The 18,237-nt window shown below is 41.3% G+C and overlaps 2 protein-coding genes across 2 annotated transcripts; both read right to left on the reverse strand.

Annotated features, from left to right (window-relative positions):
* Positions 1-4,835: 4,835 nt before the first annotated feature.
* On the reverse strand, positions 4,836-7,038 carry LOC139559990 (homeobox protein GBX-1-like). Its single transcript, XM_071376500.1, has 2 exons — positions 6,452-7,038; positions 4,836-5,917 (listed from the first exon to the last, which is right to left on the reverse strand). The coding sequence occupies exons 1-2, from the start codon at positions 6,897-6,899 to the stop codon at positions 5,403-5,405; spliced, it is 963 nt and encodes a 320-aa protein (XP_071232601.1). The 5' UTR covers positions 6,900-7,038; the 3' UTR covers positions 4,836-5,402.
* Positions 7,039-9,691: 2,653 nt separating this feature from the next.
* On the reverse strand, positions 9,692-17,485 carry asb10 (ankyrin repeat and SOCS box containing 10). The gene is made up of 7 exons (XM_071376208.1): positions 16,991-17,485; positions 15,047-15,314; positions 12,882-13,107; positions 12,557-12,739; positions 12,319-12,414; positions 10,875-10,988; positions 9,692-10,781 (listed from the first exon to the last, which is right to left on the reverse strand). Exons 1-7 carry the CDS (start codon positions 17,328-17,330, stop codon positions 10,596-10,598), a joined length of 1,413 nt encoding a protein of 470 aa, XP_071232309.1. The 5' UTR covers positions 17,331-17,485; the 3' UTR covers positions 9,692-10,595.
* Between the last annotated feature and the right edge of the window lie 752 nt (positions 17,486-18,237).

The following is an 18,237-nucleotide window of genomic DNA, read 5'->3' on the forward strand; positions in this document are numbered from 1 at the left end:
TTTTAGGACTGAGTAGCAGGCAGTTTACTCTGGGCACCTTTTTATCCAAGCTACTCAATACTGCCCCCCTGTCCCAAAAAAGTTAAAATAGCTGTGCAGCGATGCTCCCCATCCAACCTGACAGAGCTTGAGAGGATCTACAGAGAAGAATGGGAGAAATTCCCCAAATACAGGTTACCAAGCTTGTAGCGTTATACCCAAGAAGACTTGAGGCTGTAATCGCTGCCAAAGGTGCTTCAACAAAGTACTAAGTAAAGGGTATGAATACATAAGTAAATGTGATATTTAAGTTTTTTTTTATAAATGTGCAACATTTTCTAAAAAACAGTTTTTGCTTGGTCATTACGGGATATTGTGTGTAGTTTGATGATACTTAAAAAAAAATCTATTATAGAATAAGGCTGTATTGTTACACACTGTGGAAAACGTCCAGGGGTCTGAATACCTTTTTGAATGCAGTGTAATACGTAATTGATTGATAAAATAAAAATTGATTAATACCAATTCACCTTTAAGATGGGGGGGCACACCTGTTAATTTAAATGCATTCCAGGTGACTACCTCATGAAGCTGGTTGAGAGAATGCCAAGAGTGTGCAAAGCTGTCATCAAGGCAAGGGTGGCTACTTTGAAGAATCTCAAATATCTATATATTTTTATTTGTTTAACATTTTTTTGGTTACTACATGATTCCATATGTGTTATTTCATAGTTTTGATGTCTTCACTATTATTTTGAGAAAAAATAAGAAACCTGCACACTGCTCTTGATAGTATCACTGCTCTTTAATAAGCTTTATGTATCGGCCTCGCAGCCTTCGTCAGAGCTTTTTTTCCTGCAATGTAGAATATAGTAAAAACAAAGAAAAACCCTTGAATGAGTAGGTATGTCCAACCTTTTGACTGGTACTGTATATTGGGCACAACATAACACAAGAAAAATAAACTGCAAATGCATCCAACAAGTTTGTAGTCACAAGCTTGATGTAGTCATTGCGTGCAAGGAATATTGGACGAAATACAATTTTTTTGTCAATATGTAATACACAACAGTAAGTGAATTTATCAAAAAACGTATGACACCTTCGAATGGGGGGACTACATACATAAAGTACCATTACTTCCTAAACAGTAAAACAGATATGTATGACAATACCCTCAAATAAAAGGTCACATTCTGTACTGTCGCCTCGTATAAAACATTTGACCTCAAATCCAAAATGCTGTAGTATAGAGCCCAAATTTTTTTTGATTTACTGTCCAAATAAATATGTAGGGGAGTGTATGTACTATGGCATCAATAGAAAATACATTGCATTAAACTCAGTATAACAATACTAGGGATGTGTGAGTCATTTACTATGTTCTCCTTATATATTCTCAGATGATTCCAGGTTCACAAAAGACCCATCATCTCCTAAACATCTACAGATATAGAGACAATCACAAGACCTTGAAAACTCTTGCAATAACTGCAGTATTACAGCAGGGTATACGTCATTGTTCTTTAATTGTGTATAAGCTCACCTAGTGTGAAATAGCTATAACACTCTGGTACTATGTCATCTACTTGAAATCCAGGATTAGTCAGCTTTTAGGACAATATTAAATCTTCCATCACTGGCCCATGACAACATCCATCCTCATATCACCATCCCAGTGACACAATCTTGATGTATGAAGTGGACAATAAACAAATGACTGCACCTTGCCACGGTTGGTCAGATGGCAATGCTACTCATGCCATTTGATGGTCACTCTATGCAGTTGGGCTGTTGAGACAAATATCATGGTCGAATCTGACTACAGGCCTTAACATTAACTTCCCCTTAGCCTTATTGTTGGTTAGAGGCTGGAGGCGGTGGTGCTCAGATATCTTTTCAATTCAATCATTGAAGTTCAGTCATGGAAGTTCAATGGCAGCCTAAAACATAGATTATTATTGTTTCCTCAAAGGACATAAGGAAGAAATTATCTAGCTCATACAATATGTCTCATGTTCAGATTATTATGTAGTTGTCATAGAAATGTGGAGCCCTATCTCTTCCTTCCATCTTGAGCAGTGTGTTGGTTTAAAACTGTGAGCTGGTTAATATAGCTACAGTAATATATTATAATATCAGGATCATAGGAGCCCCATTTGGAAACAGTTCAAAGAGATATATTGTGTCCAAACTCACATCCGGCATCTGAGGCCAGCGGAGGTTGAAATTTTGCACTGCCTACCATGGTCCCCTCCCTTTAAGAAACTTTGCAGGCACACTTTAGATTAACCATAAACTCAAACCTTAAATTGCCATGTAAAAACTACCCTGAGTTGAGAGAGAAAACTAGAAAAGCAGACAAAGGATATCCGAGGAATTGGGTGAGCCTAACCAAATTGTGCATCATAACCGCCTTACCCTCTGGTAACAATACATATATTGGGCTTTGTTATTGTGTCCTTTTGTGCCAGGTAGTCTAGTGCCTCCAAGATCGAATCCCCGAGCTGACAAGGTATAAATCTGTCGTTCTGCCCCTGAACAAAGCAGTTAACCCACTGTTCCTAGGCCTTCATTGAAAATAAGAATTTGTTCTTAACTGACTAGCCTAGTTAAATAAAGGTAATAATAATAATATAACATTTCAAAGAGTCATTTGACAGAGTAAATGATAGTTCTGTCATATGATGATGCATGTTGCATGATGACATCCACTGTTTTTGTGTAGTTTGAATAGCGCTAGCTCCCTGTAACGTTGTGTACAGTATGTCCCACTGGGCACACACTGGTTGAATCAACGTTGTTTTCAGGTCATTTTTATGAAATTACGTTGAACCAACGTGGAATAGACGTCCGTGCCCAGTGGGGTGTGTCATTGCCTCCCCGCGACAACTCTGTTCCCTCCATTAGCACCTAAGCACAAGAACACACATCGAACATTCTGGCGTCATTGGAGGTTGAGACTCAAAAAACATTCACTCTCGACCCACAACTGGCAGAGTTGAAGTCTTCAACAGCTCTGGCAGATTTGAAGTCGAAAATTAATTAGGCAACTTTTAGTTAATTGTTTTAACAGTAGGCTATAATTGTATTCTATTTCATTTAAATATTGTCATGTTATCCGTTTACCTTTCCGTTATAGGTTACCTAATCATTGCCGTCATGATTGAGATGACATTAATGTGACAGCAGCAGCAGAAATGCAAAAACAGGTGTCGCTAATTAGCTTAATTTCTTGACTCGATTCAAATATCGCGCTTGATAACTTCGTTGACATGTGGTTCAGTTATTCAAGACCTACCTGAGATAACATCTGGGGGAAATCTATTATAGCCTAAAACCAACCCACATCTTGGATATGCTCTTTGCGCACCTGTAAATATTGTAACAACCACAGTAGCCTAAATGTAGCCTAGAATAAATCGTTTATACAGGTATGCCTACACCTGTAAAAAATAATTGATAGCTTTTTAAAATTCTCTTTGTTCCTTTCTTGGGATTGAAATTGATGGAAATGTACCAACTCGGGTATCAAATGAATTTCTTATACATCAAAATAAGTTTAACTTTTCTCTGTATTTATGAGTTGAGACCTGCTGGCATAAATAACACACACACACACACACACACGGTCTTGTACAACTAACCTTGTGGGGACACACAATTCAGTCTCATTCAAAATCATATTTTCCCTAACCCCTAACCCTAACCCTAACCTTAACCCAAAAACCTTAACCCTAACCCTAAACCTAATTCTAACCCTAACACTATTTCTAACGCTAACCCTAAACCCCCTAGAAATAGCATTTGACCTTGTGGGGACCAACAAAAGGTCCCCAGTTGATCCAATTTTTTGGTTTGTTTACTATTCTTCTGGGGACTTCTGGTCCCCACCAGTATAGTTAGACACGTCCACACAACACGCGCGCGCGCACACACAGACAGTGTTCACTCTCTCTGGTCTGGTCTCGTCCTCTCTTACAGTGATTGATGTTGAAGTTCATTACGACGTGTAGAATATGACCGTTCTAATGGGGATCCATCACTCCACCTTGAGACAACATGGCCCCCTAAAGAGAGATAAATGACTGCTGCTTCCAGTCACAAAACCCTGTTCTCTCCCTTTATTCTCTCTTGACTGCTTAATAAGAACCTTCATTTGAATGTGGCTATCATCAACGCCTATACGGAGAACTGCTGGACTTTGCATATAGGTGAAGCTGCATATAATTTCCTATTCATCCATATTAGTATAAATCGTCCACTTATTTAGCCAATATTTTTTCAAGACCTACAATATACAGTATCATTACATTGCAAACTAACCCAGGCCTAGTGTGCAAAAATGTATTCAGATTAATGCTGGCTAGATATTACAGGTGTGTACAATACAGAATTGTAATTTACTTACAAGCTTACTATTCGAAATCAATAACATCTGATTATTAAAGCCTATAAAGTGGCATTGCAATCGAGTTGTTATTTTGATAACGTTATGTAACGTTATGTCTTATAATTTATAAAGCAAAACAAATATTTTGAGATTGATCAGATTATTATAATTGTCATAACTATTGTTGCAATTAGTCTTATGGTATTATGATCAATGATCAATTATAGTATTATTAGGTGTTGTTGTATTTGTTTATTGTTATAGTTAATGTTTTAGTACGCTATGAAAATACACTGTCATGTAATAGCCTAGTGATATTATACTTCATGAATGAGAGGCAAATATATTCTATAGACAGAGAGATCACTGATCATTTTCTGAGAGCAGACATAGGCTATACACAGCACAAATTACCATCTCTAAAACTATAGCTTAACCAGCAATAATAATGCATTTAGATATATACATTTAATATAAATGGATTTATTAAGTCAATATACTTTACAGTATTTCTTTGTTTGGTTATTTATTTTCCTTCACATCTTTTTTTTCCACAAACAGCTGGCGAATACAGTTCCTACAGTGGCCTACCAAAATGAAAACGTTGTAAGATACATGCAACATGTGATAAACAAAACGGTAACAAATACGAGAAGTTTGAAATAGCTTCACCGAATGAGTAAAGCACATGCAGATAATAAACATAACATTTATAGGCCCTAGCTAGATATAAATATTTTAGAAAAGAATTTTTACAATCTCATTTCATAGTGCATGTCTGTGTCACCCGACACATATAATATTTACAAATTAACAAAACAATAAATAAAATATGAGATAGGCCTAATTTGACAAATGAATTAATCTGCGGAGAGAAAACATATTATCCTTAGTTATCCAGTTGATAGGACATGTCTCTTGATGTAAAGTCATCTCGTTGACCACAAAATGTCATCCAGTATTTGTGCTTCATGCATTTAACAACCCATAACTTTATTTTGTCAAAATTAGTTTAGGCCAGTATAGTTCATCATGGCCTTGTTTGCTCTATCTGTTGGTGCTGACTCCTCACCGCAAACCTGTTGACGTGCACTGGGATTGGGACCACAATTTTGGGGTTTCTCACGGGCTCTCCAGACCTGTTATTGACGTTGCCAGCTTTGATTCTTTTCCATTTGGCCCTACGATTCTGGAACCAAATCTTGACCTGCACCTCGCTCAATTTAAGTGCGTGTGCTATTTGAGAGCGTTCGGTAAGCGAAAGGTACTTTTTACAATGAAATTCCTTCTCAAGTTCAAGTAGCTGCTCGCTTGTAAAAGCTGTTCGTCTCCTCCTGCTCTTTCCCACTGAGCTTCCCGGCGGTAGAGCTTCCTGCGACCCGGGTTTTAGTTTACTCTTTTGGGATAAAGCACCACAGTTGTTCCCATCCGAGACGCTTTCGTTTTCGCTGTCAACGGCAGAGCTGTCCTCTCTATCACTGCAAGCTGTGTCCGCTGATTTGAGGTCCAACTTCTCGTCGTCTGAGCTGTACAGTTTAGTCTCACCTAAAACGTGCAAAAGAAGAAAGAAAACATATATTAGAATCAATTAGTTTGATCCTATACAAGTTTACCACACACATGTAGGTTAAATTAATGCAAGTAAACATTATAAATACAGAGACCACATATGCCTCTAAAATGAAAATGGAATAGGCCTGTTTGGAGTTTTATTTCTGCTATATTTTCGTCAAATGAAATGAGTTAGGCCTATTACCATTCATAACAACCCTATGAATGAACGTGATATTACACAGCCTACCTATAGGCTAAGTCAAGATTGTTAGTGATTAAGAAATAGATTAGAAAACAGTGTTTCACTAACTTGAGTTAGGCTAATCTATTCGAGTTATTGCACATTTCAAAATGGTGGTTTGTTATGAAACTATGCGTTTGTGGAGATTTCGTAAACCTTTGGGAATTAGATCAGATCCAACTTCTAATTTGGATGCCGCTTGCGCGTTTTACCCAATAGGTCTCAACTTGCAAACCTAATATGGAAGCGTATGGACATAACAGGAAAACAGGCAGTGAGCTTACCTGGTATAGTTTGAAAAGTTTCCGAGAAGTTGAGTAAATCCGACCCCTTGTCCCTTCCATGGAGATCATCTGAGTGTGGGCTCTCCTGTCTCCTCGTTCCAGGGTCCGCACTTAACCGAGGTCCGGGTAGCTCTTGGGGAGGATAGAAACTATCCGGCGGATCGGAGAAACTTGGCAGTGTTGTGGTGAGAGCCACCATGGACGGCATCCCCTGTCCCAAACTCGCACAGAATGTGTTGGTAAGACGTCCAGCGAAAGATGCCAACGGCGCCAAAGGAGGTATGCCAGATGGTAAATGTGAATGAGATAAAGATTGAGGAATCATTAAGGGTCTGTATGGCATAAACATCGGGTAGCCCGTGTAGAGCAGGTGTCCCGGGCGAGGTTGCGGAGTTCCTATCAAGGAGTCAATCGAAAACGCCGTCCCTTGGCCGCCCGGTCTTTGCATTGCGAAGAAAATTGTGACTATCTTTATCGAAAACTCAGGCGCTCCTTCTTTCCCTCAACAAATAGCCAAACCTTAGATTCGATGGTCGAGTGAAGTTAAATGTCCCTTCGCTTTGATATTATCCGGTGGACTAACCAGCTTCTCTGAAACGTCCTCAAGCTTATTGCGACCTGTCGCTTTCTTGTTTTGTGCCCACTCCCTATACCTCTATTTGTCACACACTGAGACATAAACACACACGCTCTACCCCTCTCGCTCTCCCTTCACATCTCTCTCTCGCTCTCTCTCTCTCGCTCTCTCTCTCTCTCTCTCTCTCTCTCTCTCTCTCTCTCTCTCTCTCTCTCTCTCTCTCTCTCTCTCTCTCTCTCTCTCTCTCTCTCTCTCTCTCTCTTTCACTCACACACACACACACACACACACACACACACACACACACACACACACACACACACACACACACACACACACACACACACACACACACACACACACACGCACACACACACACACACACACACACGCACACACACACACAGCGAGAGCGAGAGAGAGCTAGAGAGGAATGAAAGGGGGTGTTACCCTGGGGACTCATCCATCTTCCTCAAATTACGCTTCATTTCCTTATTCAGCTTCTGACTTTTTGGTTGCCTTGAGAGGCGATAGTTTCCCAGTGGATACCGAATAGACGGGTCGCCCCCCTCCCCAGCCCTCCACCACCTTTGCCCAGTCCACATTGACTGAAAGCGGTGTGAGAGACTGCTTCAGCCCTTCCCCTTCTATAATCGTTGACCACACCAACCCAATCAGCTATTATTAATTTTGATTGATGATAAGTAATTACTTTGGATTCAAGGTACGACATAAAACAACGGTGCTTTTGTTGAAATGTTAGGACGGATGGCATCGGAGTGGGGAGGGAGGAGAGGCAGATGTTTTTCCTCTCTTGAGAGAGAAAAGCTTTTCAATTCTCCCGGGGTAAAACAATGCGTTTGGCCGTAGAAAAGTGCGGTAACAATTATTCCCTGGAGAGAGATATTCTGTGCAAAATTAGATTCGGATTAAATACATTCATGTAAGGTCAACGGCAATTTTTGAACGATGCTGCGCAGTTTTGAAAAGTGTCATTTGGAGACATTTAAACTTTATTCGATTCAAAATGCAATATGCTATTCAAGTGTTGGAGGCTATGGCTGTACCATTAAAATAGTGGTCTATGTAAACCATTTAGCATGTTTAAAATAGACCTAATTTGAGAATGCATCCTAAACGAATTTCCAATAAAATATAGAATAGTTAGGCTACAATTACGCGTCGTTAAAGCGCGCTTTCAGGGTTTTGGCCACTAATTTTCTATATGCTTATAAGTCTCTATTTAAATCAAAATGTGTAATGAGGAAAAATCACTTTTCTCTTTTCTTTTAAGTGTTGATTTAATCGGAGATAATTTTACCGTTTAAATGTCAATCCGTGATGATGATTAGCCCCTATTGAGTCCTGGGGACGCGCTTGGCACTCCAACTGGCCGTCTGATTGCATGAAGACATAAACATATCACCAACCGACTCTGATTAGCAATGGAGGGCCAAGGGATGCTAATTATTCTTATAATTGCAAATGACTCATTCAGCAGCACCTACCTTTGATCTATTGAAACCAGATAGCTTTCCTCTCCCTCGCTCCTCTCTCCCTTTTTTTAGAGTGGACTCACTTCTGATTGTATAGTCTACAATCAGAATCTCCCCATATCCTATTGAACAGATATAACACATTTCTCTCAGAAATGTGATACTTTCTGCATTTATATCCATTGGATTTATTATTGGTTTATTTTATGAGTCAGGAATCTAAAGTTTATTTGATCAGCTACATTTATTATCAGGCTATTATAATAGTAATAATATTGTTATAGCCTAGTTGATAGTATATGTCAATAACAACTGGGTGATGGACTTTCCTTGGAGCTTTAATGTCATGTTTATTCAAGTTCTAACATATTGCTAATATATCATTTATTTCAAAATTGTATTATTTTTCGTTGCAAGTTTACTTTCTTTTGATGTGGCTTATAGCTCCTCGTGCGCTAAGCACATTGAAAAGCGTAGCTAGTTCAAGAGCTGCAACGTGGCAGGTTCATTACCCAAGTCAGCATCTTGTCTCCGTGTCACCACCCTCTGTCACGCAGGTCATTCTCCCCAAGCCGGGTGGTTGGTATTTAAAAGGACGCTACTTCTTTCGATGCCATACAATCACACAACTGGACCTCACCACATAATTATCAACTGGAAACGCCTAAGTCACCTAAGTGGTTTTACAACAACATTTCTGTGATTTAATTCAATCACAAATAATGTAAAACTACTAAGCTACGTTGCATTATATTAAATTAATGTTATTTTATTATTTTTTGTTTGTTATCCATTAAATTGTTGTCAATCCCACTATTTGCTAGATTAAAAAACATCGATCGACCTTGTTGGTAATTTTGAACACAAAGGCTTACTGCTTATTCAAGAGTCTATTCATGATTTATGTCCATCACTAACGTGTTGTATTTGACTGAAACTTGTTGTAATATAAGATAACCACAGAGTCTTTGCATAACAGTCTCTCAGATCTATTCTCATGAACTCTTAATAAATGAATTATAAATGAATTGAATCATTTCCAAAATTACTAGTCTAATGCCAGTGATATAAAATAGGCTTCTAATAATTTAGCCTAATTCAAATATTCAGACAAATATTCTGACATAAAGGAAAGGAGTTATAAGCAATAAACATGTATCACATACATTTGTTCATTTAGGATTTATTTAATTTAAAAAGTAGTAGTAATTCTCTACCAAACACTTACTATATATCCATAAAATCATCTTGACATTGATCATACATTTATTTAAAAAATGTTGTTTGTCATTTAGCAGACGCTCTTATCCAGAACGATTTACAGTTAGTGCATTCATTTTAAGATAGCTAGGTGGGACAATCTCCATTACATGACAAGGTGCATAGCCAAACAATAGTCTTCTATTTTTCTCTGAAGTCAGATTAATTTGGAAAAAAATCTCAATATCAAAATATGTTAACGATGTCCTTGTACTCCTTCAACGTAAGATTACTTTACGTATGTACATTTCAGTGCCATTGCTAGCACTATAAATAAAAAAGGTTACACGTGACGTTTCTTTAACAAATAAAATAGAAAAAAACCCACAAGGAAGCCAGCCATCCAATAATGTACGTCTCATTTGTCGTTTGAAGACCACAGCACCCCCTTGTGGTGACTCAGATTAACAAGGTTCTGCTGTAACGCAAAATACATTTTAATTGTCAACGAAAATAGTAATACAATTAATACAATCAATTGTAGAGACACCAATTATGTTTTGTCATATGTTGTTGTAGATAATGGTATCCATTTACTGAACACTACTCACACTGCAATCTCGAGGATAATGGATCCAGGAGTGGTAGTACTTACTGTAGTACCACCATCTGTAGGTCTATGAAGATAGACTCCTTCTGTGTCACTCTGCATAAACTAATATTGTCACAGACAGACTGAATTCCTAGTGTTTGTCCTGAGTGTAAATACAATACAGAGCTCTATATTGCTGGGCATTCTAACCATATCATACCATGTATCACCATATATTTAGTGTTTAGGGCTTATATACATCCTGGCTCTATCTCTGACTCAGTGGACATAGTCTCTGAACTCCAGCAGCAGGAAGTTTTTGATGAAGGTGGGCAGGTCTAGCTGTGGCACCACCTTGTGTACGCGCCCGTCTAGGTAGTTCCTGAACTTCCATCGAGCCAGGTGCTGTAGGGAGCGAGGGGTCTGCTGCAGGGAGAAGACGGATTCATAGAACCCCTTGTGTTCCTGGAGGGAGAGATAGACAAAACACTCAGACAGTTAGAGTCATATTATATCAGCATGGAATACCATAGAATCACCATGATTCTAGAAACTTACCTTAAACATCTCAGGTGAAACAGCCTCCACCCAGTCATCTGTGACCTTGAGGCGGTCGTACGCATTCAGAAGAACCTCAATGGTGCGTGGGGAGACACAGCAATACTTTAGCACCTGAAAATACATCAATGTATCATGAATACCACGTTGCTTAAAACTAGAAACCAGATGGGCTCCGTTTGCACAAGCAGTTCAATTCTGATATATTTCTTTCACTAATTGGCCATTAGACCAATCAGATAAGCTTTGAAAAAGATCTGATGTGAAAACATCTGATCTGATTGGTAAGAGAAACAATTAGTGGACAAAAGATCAGAATTGGGCTGCCTCTGTAAACACAGCCATGGTTATGGATACCTGGTCATGTTAAGGAAATAAACAATAGCTTATCATTTTTCTAGCCTAAAACCTTACCCTTCCAGGGGCAAATTAAATATTCCCAATGGTACAATTACAATGGGAACAACTGCCTGCATACATTTTTTATATTTTTTAACCAATTCTCATTTTTGTGATCTCCTAAGAAACAAAAAATGAAAAATGTTGGATTTAGGAGGTTGTGACTTATGACTCATCAATAGAATATAAGAAATAAACTAAAGTAATTAAACACTTGGTGAGATGAACAGATTGGTCTCCCCTCTGGGGGTTTACTGGAAATTATGCAATTAGTGCTAATTAATCTCCTATTAACATTCCCTAATTAGGAGTCAGGCATTTTGTTCCAGAGCACGTGGTGGGTTCAGTGAATAGTAGCAGACCTGGGTTCAAATACTCTTTGCAATCTTTCAAATACTTTTAAGCGGTTGCTTTAGCCTGCCTTGAGTGCCAGGTGGGCAAGGTTTGCACGGGACTTTTGAATTGGTTCCATCGTTTCAACAGGCAAGCACAATCAAGTATTTCAAATGATATCTAATATTATTCGAACCCAGGTCTGGTTCATTGAGTAGAGGTAGTTTCCGTTTCTCACAGTGAGAACATTATTTCATGTTGAGGAGAGAAAGAAAGAATTCAGTGAACTGTTTTAGTGTTCATACTTCATCTGTTCCTTCTCAACTGTTCATCCTGTTACAGTTATATCATTGGCTGTCTACATCAACAACAATTGAATGCTGATGTTTTAATTTAATTACACTTTTATGAAACATGAACCAATCTGTTTAACCGCAGGTGATTTCTGCATAAATGTACAGCATACACAATCATGAACACTTGAATGACTGATTGAATGCACAGCAAGATTACACAATACAAAACATGTTCAAGATGTATTGCCAGGTTCTTCACATCTTTTCTTTGACTCCTACTCCTAACATTAACACTATTCATTCCCTAGTGCCTGTGCTCTTCACTAAATAATATGAATATAATTAATAAGAAAAGATTACAAGGCCCTAAGCAGTTGCTTTTTGCGCTTATAGTAGTGGCCACTTCTGGCTCTTACCTCGGGCAGTGCTCCAGGCCACACCCTGATGGAGCCGTGGTTGAGCAGAGAGCGGACTACCCTCTCTGGCTTGTGCTCCGCCTTGTAGGCCACCACCTTCAGAGGATCACAATGGAAATAAGTTGGAAACCAGTTTTCCTGTTTTATCCTCAATCATGTTAAATGCAGTGTATCTACATGTGTGGTTGAATTGTGTTTTTATATGTCAAAGTCAAAGAAATACAATTTTAAAAAACACCTTGAGGACGTTTTGCATGGGGGCGTTTCCACTGTAACACATGGTGTTGACGCAGGCTCCGTGGGCCAGAAGATGATCCACCACGTCCGGGTTGACGTTCTTACAGGCCATGTGGAGCGGGGACTGTTTGTCCTGGTCCTCTGTGTTGATGTCAGCTCCCGCCGTCAGCAGCAGCTGACATACCTGGAGGATAGGACACACAGAAGGGCTGTACACACTACAGAGCCGAACCAAGGCGAGCCAGACCAAGCTGTACTGAATATTACTAACCCCAAATGACAACATTAAACAAATAACACAACAATTAATTAAGTTACTCACACACCTTGGTGTAGCGTTCCAGATCGTCCTTCTCCTGTGGTTGTGAGCAAGCGGCGTTGAGTGGCGTGAGACCGTCGTCATTCCGCTTCTCCAGGGCGGCGCCGTAGTGCAGGTACAGCTCCGTGTGACCCGGGAGCCCGTTCTGTGCCGCCACATGTAACGGCGTGTTATCCTCGTTGAGGCTCCGCCCGTTGATTGCAGCGCCAAACTGGAGCAGGTGTTTGGCGCACCTGTACATCCATTTACAGAGAAGGGCCATTGGGAAATAGAATTGAAAATGAATGTCATAATATTAATTTTGATCCCTATTACCTTAACCCAGCTTCATGTCCACATCCTGGTTCAACCTTAACCCTGGCCATTACCCTAACCCTAGCTTCATGTCCACATCCTGGTTCAACCTTTACCCTGGCCATTACCCTAACCCGAGCTTCATGTCCACATCCTGGTTCAACCATTACCCTGGCCATTACCCTAACCCTAGCTTCATGTCCACATCCTGGTTCAACCCTAACCCTAGCCTCAACCCTAACCCTAGCTTCATGTCCACATCCTGGTTCAACCTTTACCCTGGCCATTACCCTAACCCTAGCTTCATGTCCACATCCTGGTTAAACCTTTACCCTGGCCATTACCCTAACCCTAGCTTCATGTCCACATCCTGGTTCAACCTTTACCCTGGCCATTACCCTAACCCTAGCTTCATGTCCACATCCTGGTTAAACCTTTACCCTGGCCATTACCCTAACCCTAGCTTCATGTCCACATCCTGGTTAAACCTTTACCCTGGCCATTACCCTAACCCTAGCTTCATGTCCACATCCTGGTTCAACCTTTACCCTGGCCATTACCCTAACCCTAGCTTCATGTCCACATCCTGGTTAAACCTTTACCCTGGCCATTACCCTAACCCTAGCTTCATGTCCACATCCTGGTTCAACCTTTACCCTGGCCATTACCCTAACCCTAGCTTCATGTCCACATCCTGGTTCAACCTTTACCCTGGCCATTACCCTAACCCTAGCTTCATGTCCACATCCTGGTTCAACCTTTACCCTGGCCATTACCCTAACCCTAGCTTCATGTCCACATCCTGGTTCAACCCTAACCCTAGCCTCAACCCTAACCCTAGCTTCATGTCCACATCCTGGTTCAACCTTAACCCTGGCCATTACCCTAACCCTAGCTTCATGTCCACATCCTGTTTCAACCTTTACCCTGGCCATTACCCTAAGCCTAGCTTCATGTCCACATCCTGGTTCAACCCTAACCCTAGCCTCAACCCTAACCCTAGCTTCATGTCCACATCCTGGTTCAACCTTTACCCTGGCCATTACCCTAACCCTAGCTTCATGTCCACATCCTGGTTAAACCTTTACCCTGGCCATTACCCTAACCCTAGCTTCATGTCCACATCCTGGTTCAACCTTTACCCTGGCCATTACCCTAACCCTAGCTTCATGTCCACATCCTGGTTCAACCTTTACCCTGGCCATTACCCTAACCCTAGCTTCATGTCCACATCCTGGTTCAACCTTTACCCTGGCCATTACCCTAACCCTAGCTTCATGTCCACATCCTGGTTAAACCTTTACCCTGGCCATTACCCTAACCCTAGCTTCATGTCCACATCCTGGTTCAACCTTTACCCTGGCCATTACCCTAACCCTAGCTTCATGTCCACATCCTGGTTCAACCCTAGCCCAAGCCTCAACCACAACCCTAATCCTAAACCTATTTTCATGTCCATATGCCGGATTCAACCCTAAACATACCCTGAACCACAACCCTAACCCTAGCTTCATGTTCACATCCCGGTTAAACCCTAACCCTGAACCCTAACCCTAGCTTCACGTTCACATCCCGGTTAAACCCTAACCCTGAACCACAACCCTAACCCTAGCTTCATGTTCACATCCCGGTTAAACCCTAACCCTGAACCACAACCCTAACCCTAGCTTCATGTTTACATCCCGGTTAAACCCTAACCCTGAACCACAACCCTAACCCTAGCTTCATGTTCACATCCCGGTTAAACCCTAACCCTGAACCACAACCCTAACTCTAGCTTCATGTTCACATCCCGGTTAAACCCTAACCCTTAACCACAATCCTAACCCTAACCCAGCCATGTCTTAGAGCAATAACATTGGTTGGTACAGTACTTACACTAGGGACTCAGGACTGGTGCACACGTGCAAGGGCATGAGCCCATCTTCACTGAGAGCGTTGGAGTTGGCACCATGGGACAGCAGCAATTTTACACACTGGGGCTGGCCATTCTGGCAGGCCTCATGGAGGGCAGTGGTGCCCCCAGGGGCCAGGTCTACGCTGGCCCCGCGCTGCAGCAGGTGCCTCAGGCATTCAACAAACCCCCGGCCTGCTGTAATGTGGAGTGGGGTTGTCAGCTGCTGCTCATAGGTCAGAGACCACAGTCCTGGAGAAGAAGAACAGGGTCGTGTCCTTAAGGCATGCAACTAAAAACGTTTTAAAACGTCTTGCAATGGAAAAGAAAAACAAGCATTTGTTATTGGACAAGTCCAGGTAGCCCCTCGCTGTTTTGTTCCTTTTGGTGGCTAATGAACCCCCTGTGAACAGGTTATTTCAAACAAAGCCATTGACCTACTCAGGGTTCTATAGTGGTGCCTGAAGTTCTTCCACTCCTCAATGTTGCTAGTGTCATAGATGGCATCGATGAGGTCTTCACACTCAGGTTCGTCCATGATGCTAATAAGGGTCAGGTCATCCCCCACCAAAAGACAGTTCCAGAATTGAAGAACATAACCTGTGGCCTGGGCCGTAGCAATCACATCATTGCGGTAGCGCTTTGGAGGCATTTATGCAATGCAGGTTGAGTCTGCGCTCAAGTGGTAATAAGAGTAACAACTGACTGGTCCGATTTTGTTAGTTTTTTCTTTGTAGCAGTAATGGCGGTTTCTCTCTCCTGAGGTAAATGTTGTGCTGTTCTGAAGCTTGTTTGTCCACAGGGGGCTATTTCGGGGAGGCACGACGGTAATGGTGTTATGTGATATTTTGGATGGCCCATAAAACCCTGCAGCCACTGCCGGGTGGCGCAGCAGCCAAATTACTTCTGTGTCACATGTAACAAGCTCACTCATGCTCAATCACTTTCATGCTACCAAACCCCTTAGACTGGACAATGGAACTGCTTACAGACAAGAACACACAGTTGCGATGTTTGTGACTGACCACCTAGCCACAAGAGAATAACATTGGACAGGTGTGTGGATGGAAAATCAAGCACATGACTAATACGTTGGCTTCCTGCTGGAATGTTTCTGAAGTAAGTGGTGGACTGTATCTATAAATAATGTATATAAATAATAATTTGATACTGCCATGGTTGCTAATGATCGCAGGATTACAAGCAGGGCAAGGGATTTATCCAAAGGTATGATGGTTGGCTTATGGGCTTTTGAAAGTGTCCATCAGGAAAATATATACCATCTGGCATTGGTACAAAAGGGTTTTGTGTTCGTTTCAATAGAGACAAAGAAAACACCTCATCAACAATCACTGTCTCAAGTCTAGAGCTTGGAGACAAAGTAATTATCACCATGATGCCAGTTCCATTACCACTGATTATATACATTAATCTCTGCAATTACCTCAGACATATGTCATAATAGTGACATATAAGTCATCTGTCACCGTGTGTGACATATAACTACAATAGTTAAATGTTTTTTTTTATTTATTTTTTTACATATTATAAACTGTGGGTTGAGGGTGCCAGTTCAGCCACGCAGACTACCACGCAGACTACCACGCAGACTACCGACCGCGCCCGTTACCACGCCACCTGTCACGCCCACCGCTTAAGCCCCTTTTTTGATCCAGAAAAATGTGTTACGAATCATTCCAGAATTATACCGTCCATTTCTTACAACTGGTCACAAGAAGCCCTACTCAAATCTAATGTTTTGAGGAAGACGGTGTTATTAATTTACGTTTGACTTATTCTTTGGTCTGTGAATGTTTTTTCACCGCTTAGCCTTATGGTGGGTCTCGACTCAAAAGACACCTCAATTGGTGGGTCACAAAGCAAAACATTTTGGGAACCCCTTGTTCTAATAAGACCATGTTGCTTACCTTCCCCCCTGGCCACCCAGCGCATGTCCCCTCCTTGGGGCTCGATGATGAGGTTCGACGTGACGCCCCTGGGGAAGAAGCGCTGCACAGCGTCCGCATCCCCAGTATAGATTGCGTTCTGGATGACCAGGTCATGGCACACAGCTGGGGGTCTAACATAGGTGCAGGACCTCGTAGGTGCAGGGCCTACCCTGTCCCTGGCCTCTTTCTTCAGCATGTAGCCGTTGAGCTGGTGGCTGGCTAGCTGCTTCTTGTACTTGTCTCTCTCCAGCATGTCCTCGTCCCGCTGGAGGGAGCGCAGGGCCATGGAGGTGAAGACGAAACTGCCTCCTCCCGACATGTTGGACGATTGGCTGACTGGTTGGCTTCTCGCTCAGGATAAGAGAACCACGGTGTGTGAGGGTAGTCAAAGATCTGGTTGAAATTGTTCTTTCTATGTGTCTCTCTCGGCCTGTCTCTGTCCCCCTTTCTATGTTTCTGTCTCTTTTTCTGACTGACTCTTTCAGTATTTCTATGTCTCTCTCTTTGTCTCTGTGTGTCTGTCTCGTGCCTACTCTCTGCCTCCCAGCCATTCAGTGGCGTTGTTTTGATATCTAATATGAGAGCCTCCCTGCAGCATGAGCAGAAGGGCTATTTTTACCAACGCTACTTTGCCTCCCCTGGTAATCTATAGCCAAAGTGTCAAGCCTGTTGCCCCTGTATTTCGATGTGTCATAAGACAAGCCAGAAATTGCCTCAGTGTGTTATTGGAAACATCCATGATTTCAGCCACAATATCACATATGATTTTAGAGAAAGTAAAATTGTCTGGTTCTCCTTTTGCAGGGGAAAACTGCTCTGTGATTTGACAGTGGCTGGGATAATACCACATGCCACAATAACATATAGGGTGAGTGTAACTCACATGAAGGTCAACCCCGTAGAAACAAGCAGGGTCATCTGGTTCATTGTAGAGTAAACTATCCACTGCACTGACAAACAGATACATTTTATAATTTGCTATATATTCTAATGACATAAGTAATATGTATTTGCAACTGACATGCAATAGACATACAGTACCAGTCAAAAGTTTGGACACAGCTACTCATTCAAGGTTTTTTACTATTTTCTACATTGTAGAAACTATGAAATAACACATATGGAATCATGTAGTAACCAAAAAAGTGTTAAACAAATCTAAATATATTTGAGATTTGAGATTCTTCAAAATAGCCAGCCTTTGCCGTGATGACAGCTTTGCACAC

Source organism: Salvelinus alpinus, chromosome 30 (assembly GCF_045679555.1).
Source record: "Salvelinus alpinus chromosome 30, SLU_Salpinus.1, whole genome shotgun sequence".
NCBI classification, from domain to species: Eukaryota; Metazoa; Chordata; class Actinopteri; order Salmoniformes; family Salmonidae; genus Salvelinus; species Salvelinus alpinus.

Bases quoted from the DNA above. Each gene is read 5' to 3' on its own strand.
- asb10 (XM_071376208.1), bottom strand. From the start codon at position 17,330: ATGTCGGGAGGAGGCAGTTTCGTCTTCACCTCCATGGCCCTGCGCTCC. The intron at 13,108-15,046 runs GTAAGTACTGTA...ATGGATGTACAG, and splicing joins ACCAGTCCTGAGTCCCTAGT to GTGCGCCAAACACCTGCTCC. The intron at 12,415-12,556 runs GTGTTTTTTAAA...GATCCTCTGAAG, and splicing joins CCATGCAAAACGTCCTCAAG to GTGGTGGCCTACAAGGCGGA.
- LOC139559990 (XM_071376500.1), bottom strand. From the start codon at position 6,899: ATGCAAAGACCGGGCGGCCAAGGGACGGCGTTTTCGATTGACTCCTTG. The intron at 5,918-6,451 runs GTAAGCTCACTG...TGCACGTTTTAG, and splicing joins AACTTTTCAAACTATACCAG to GTGAGACTAAACTGTACAGC.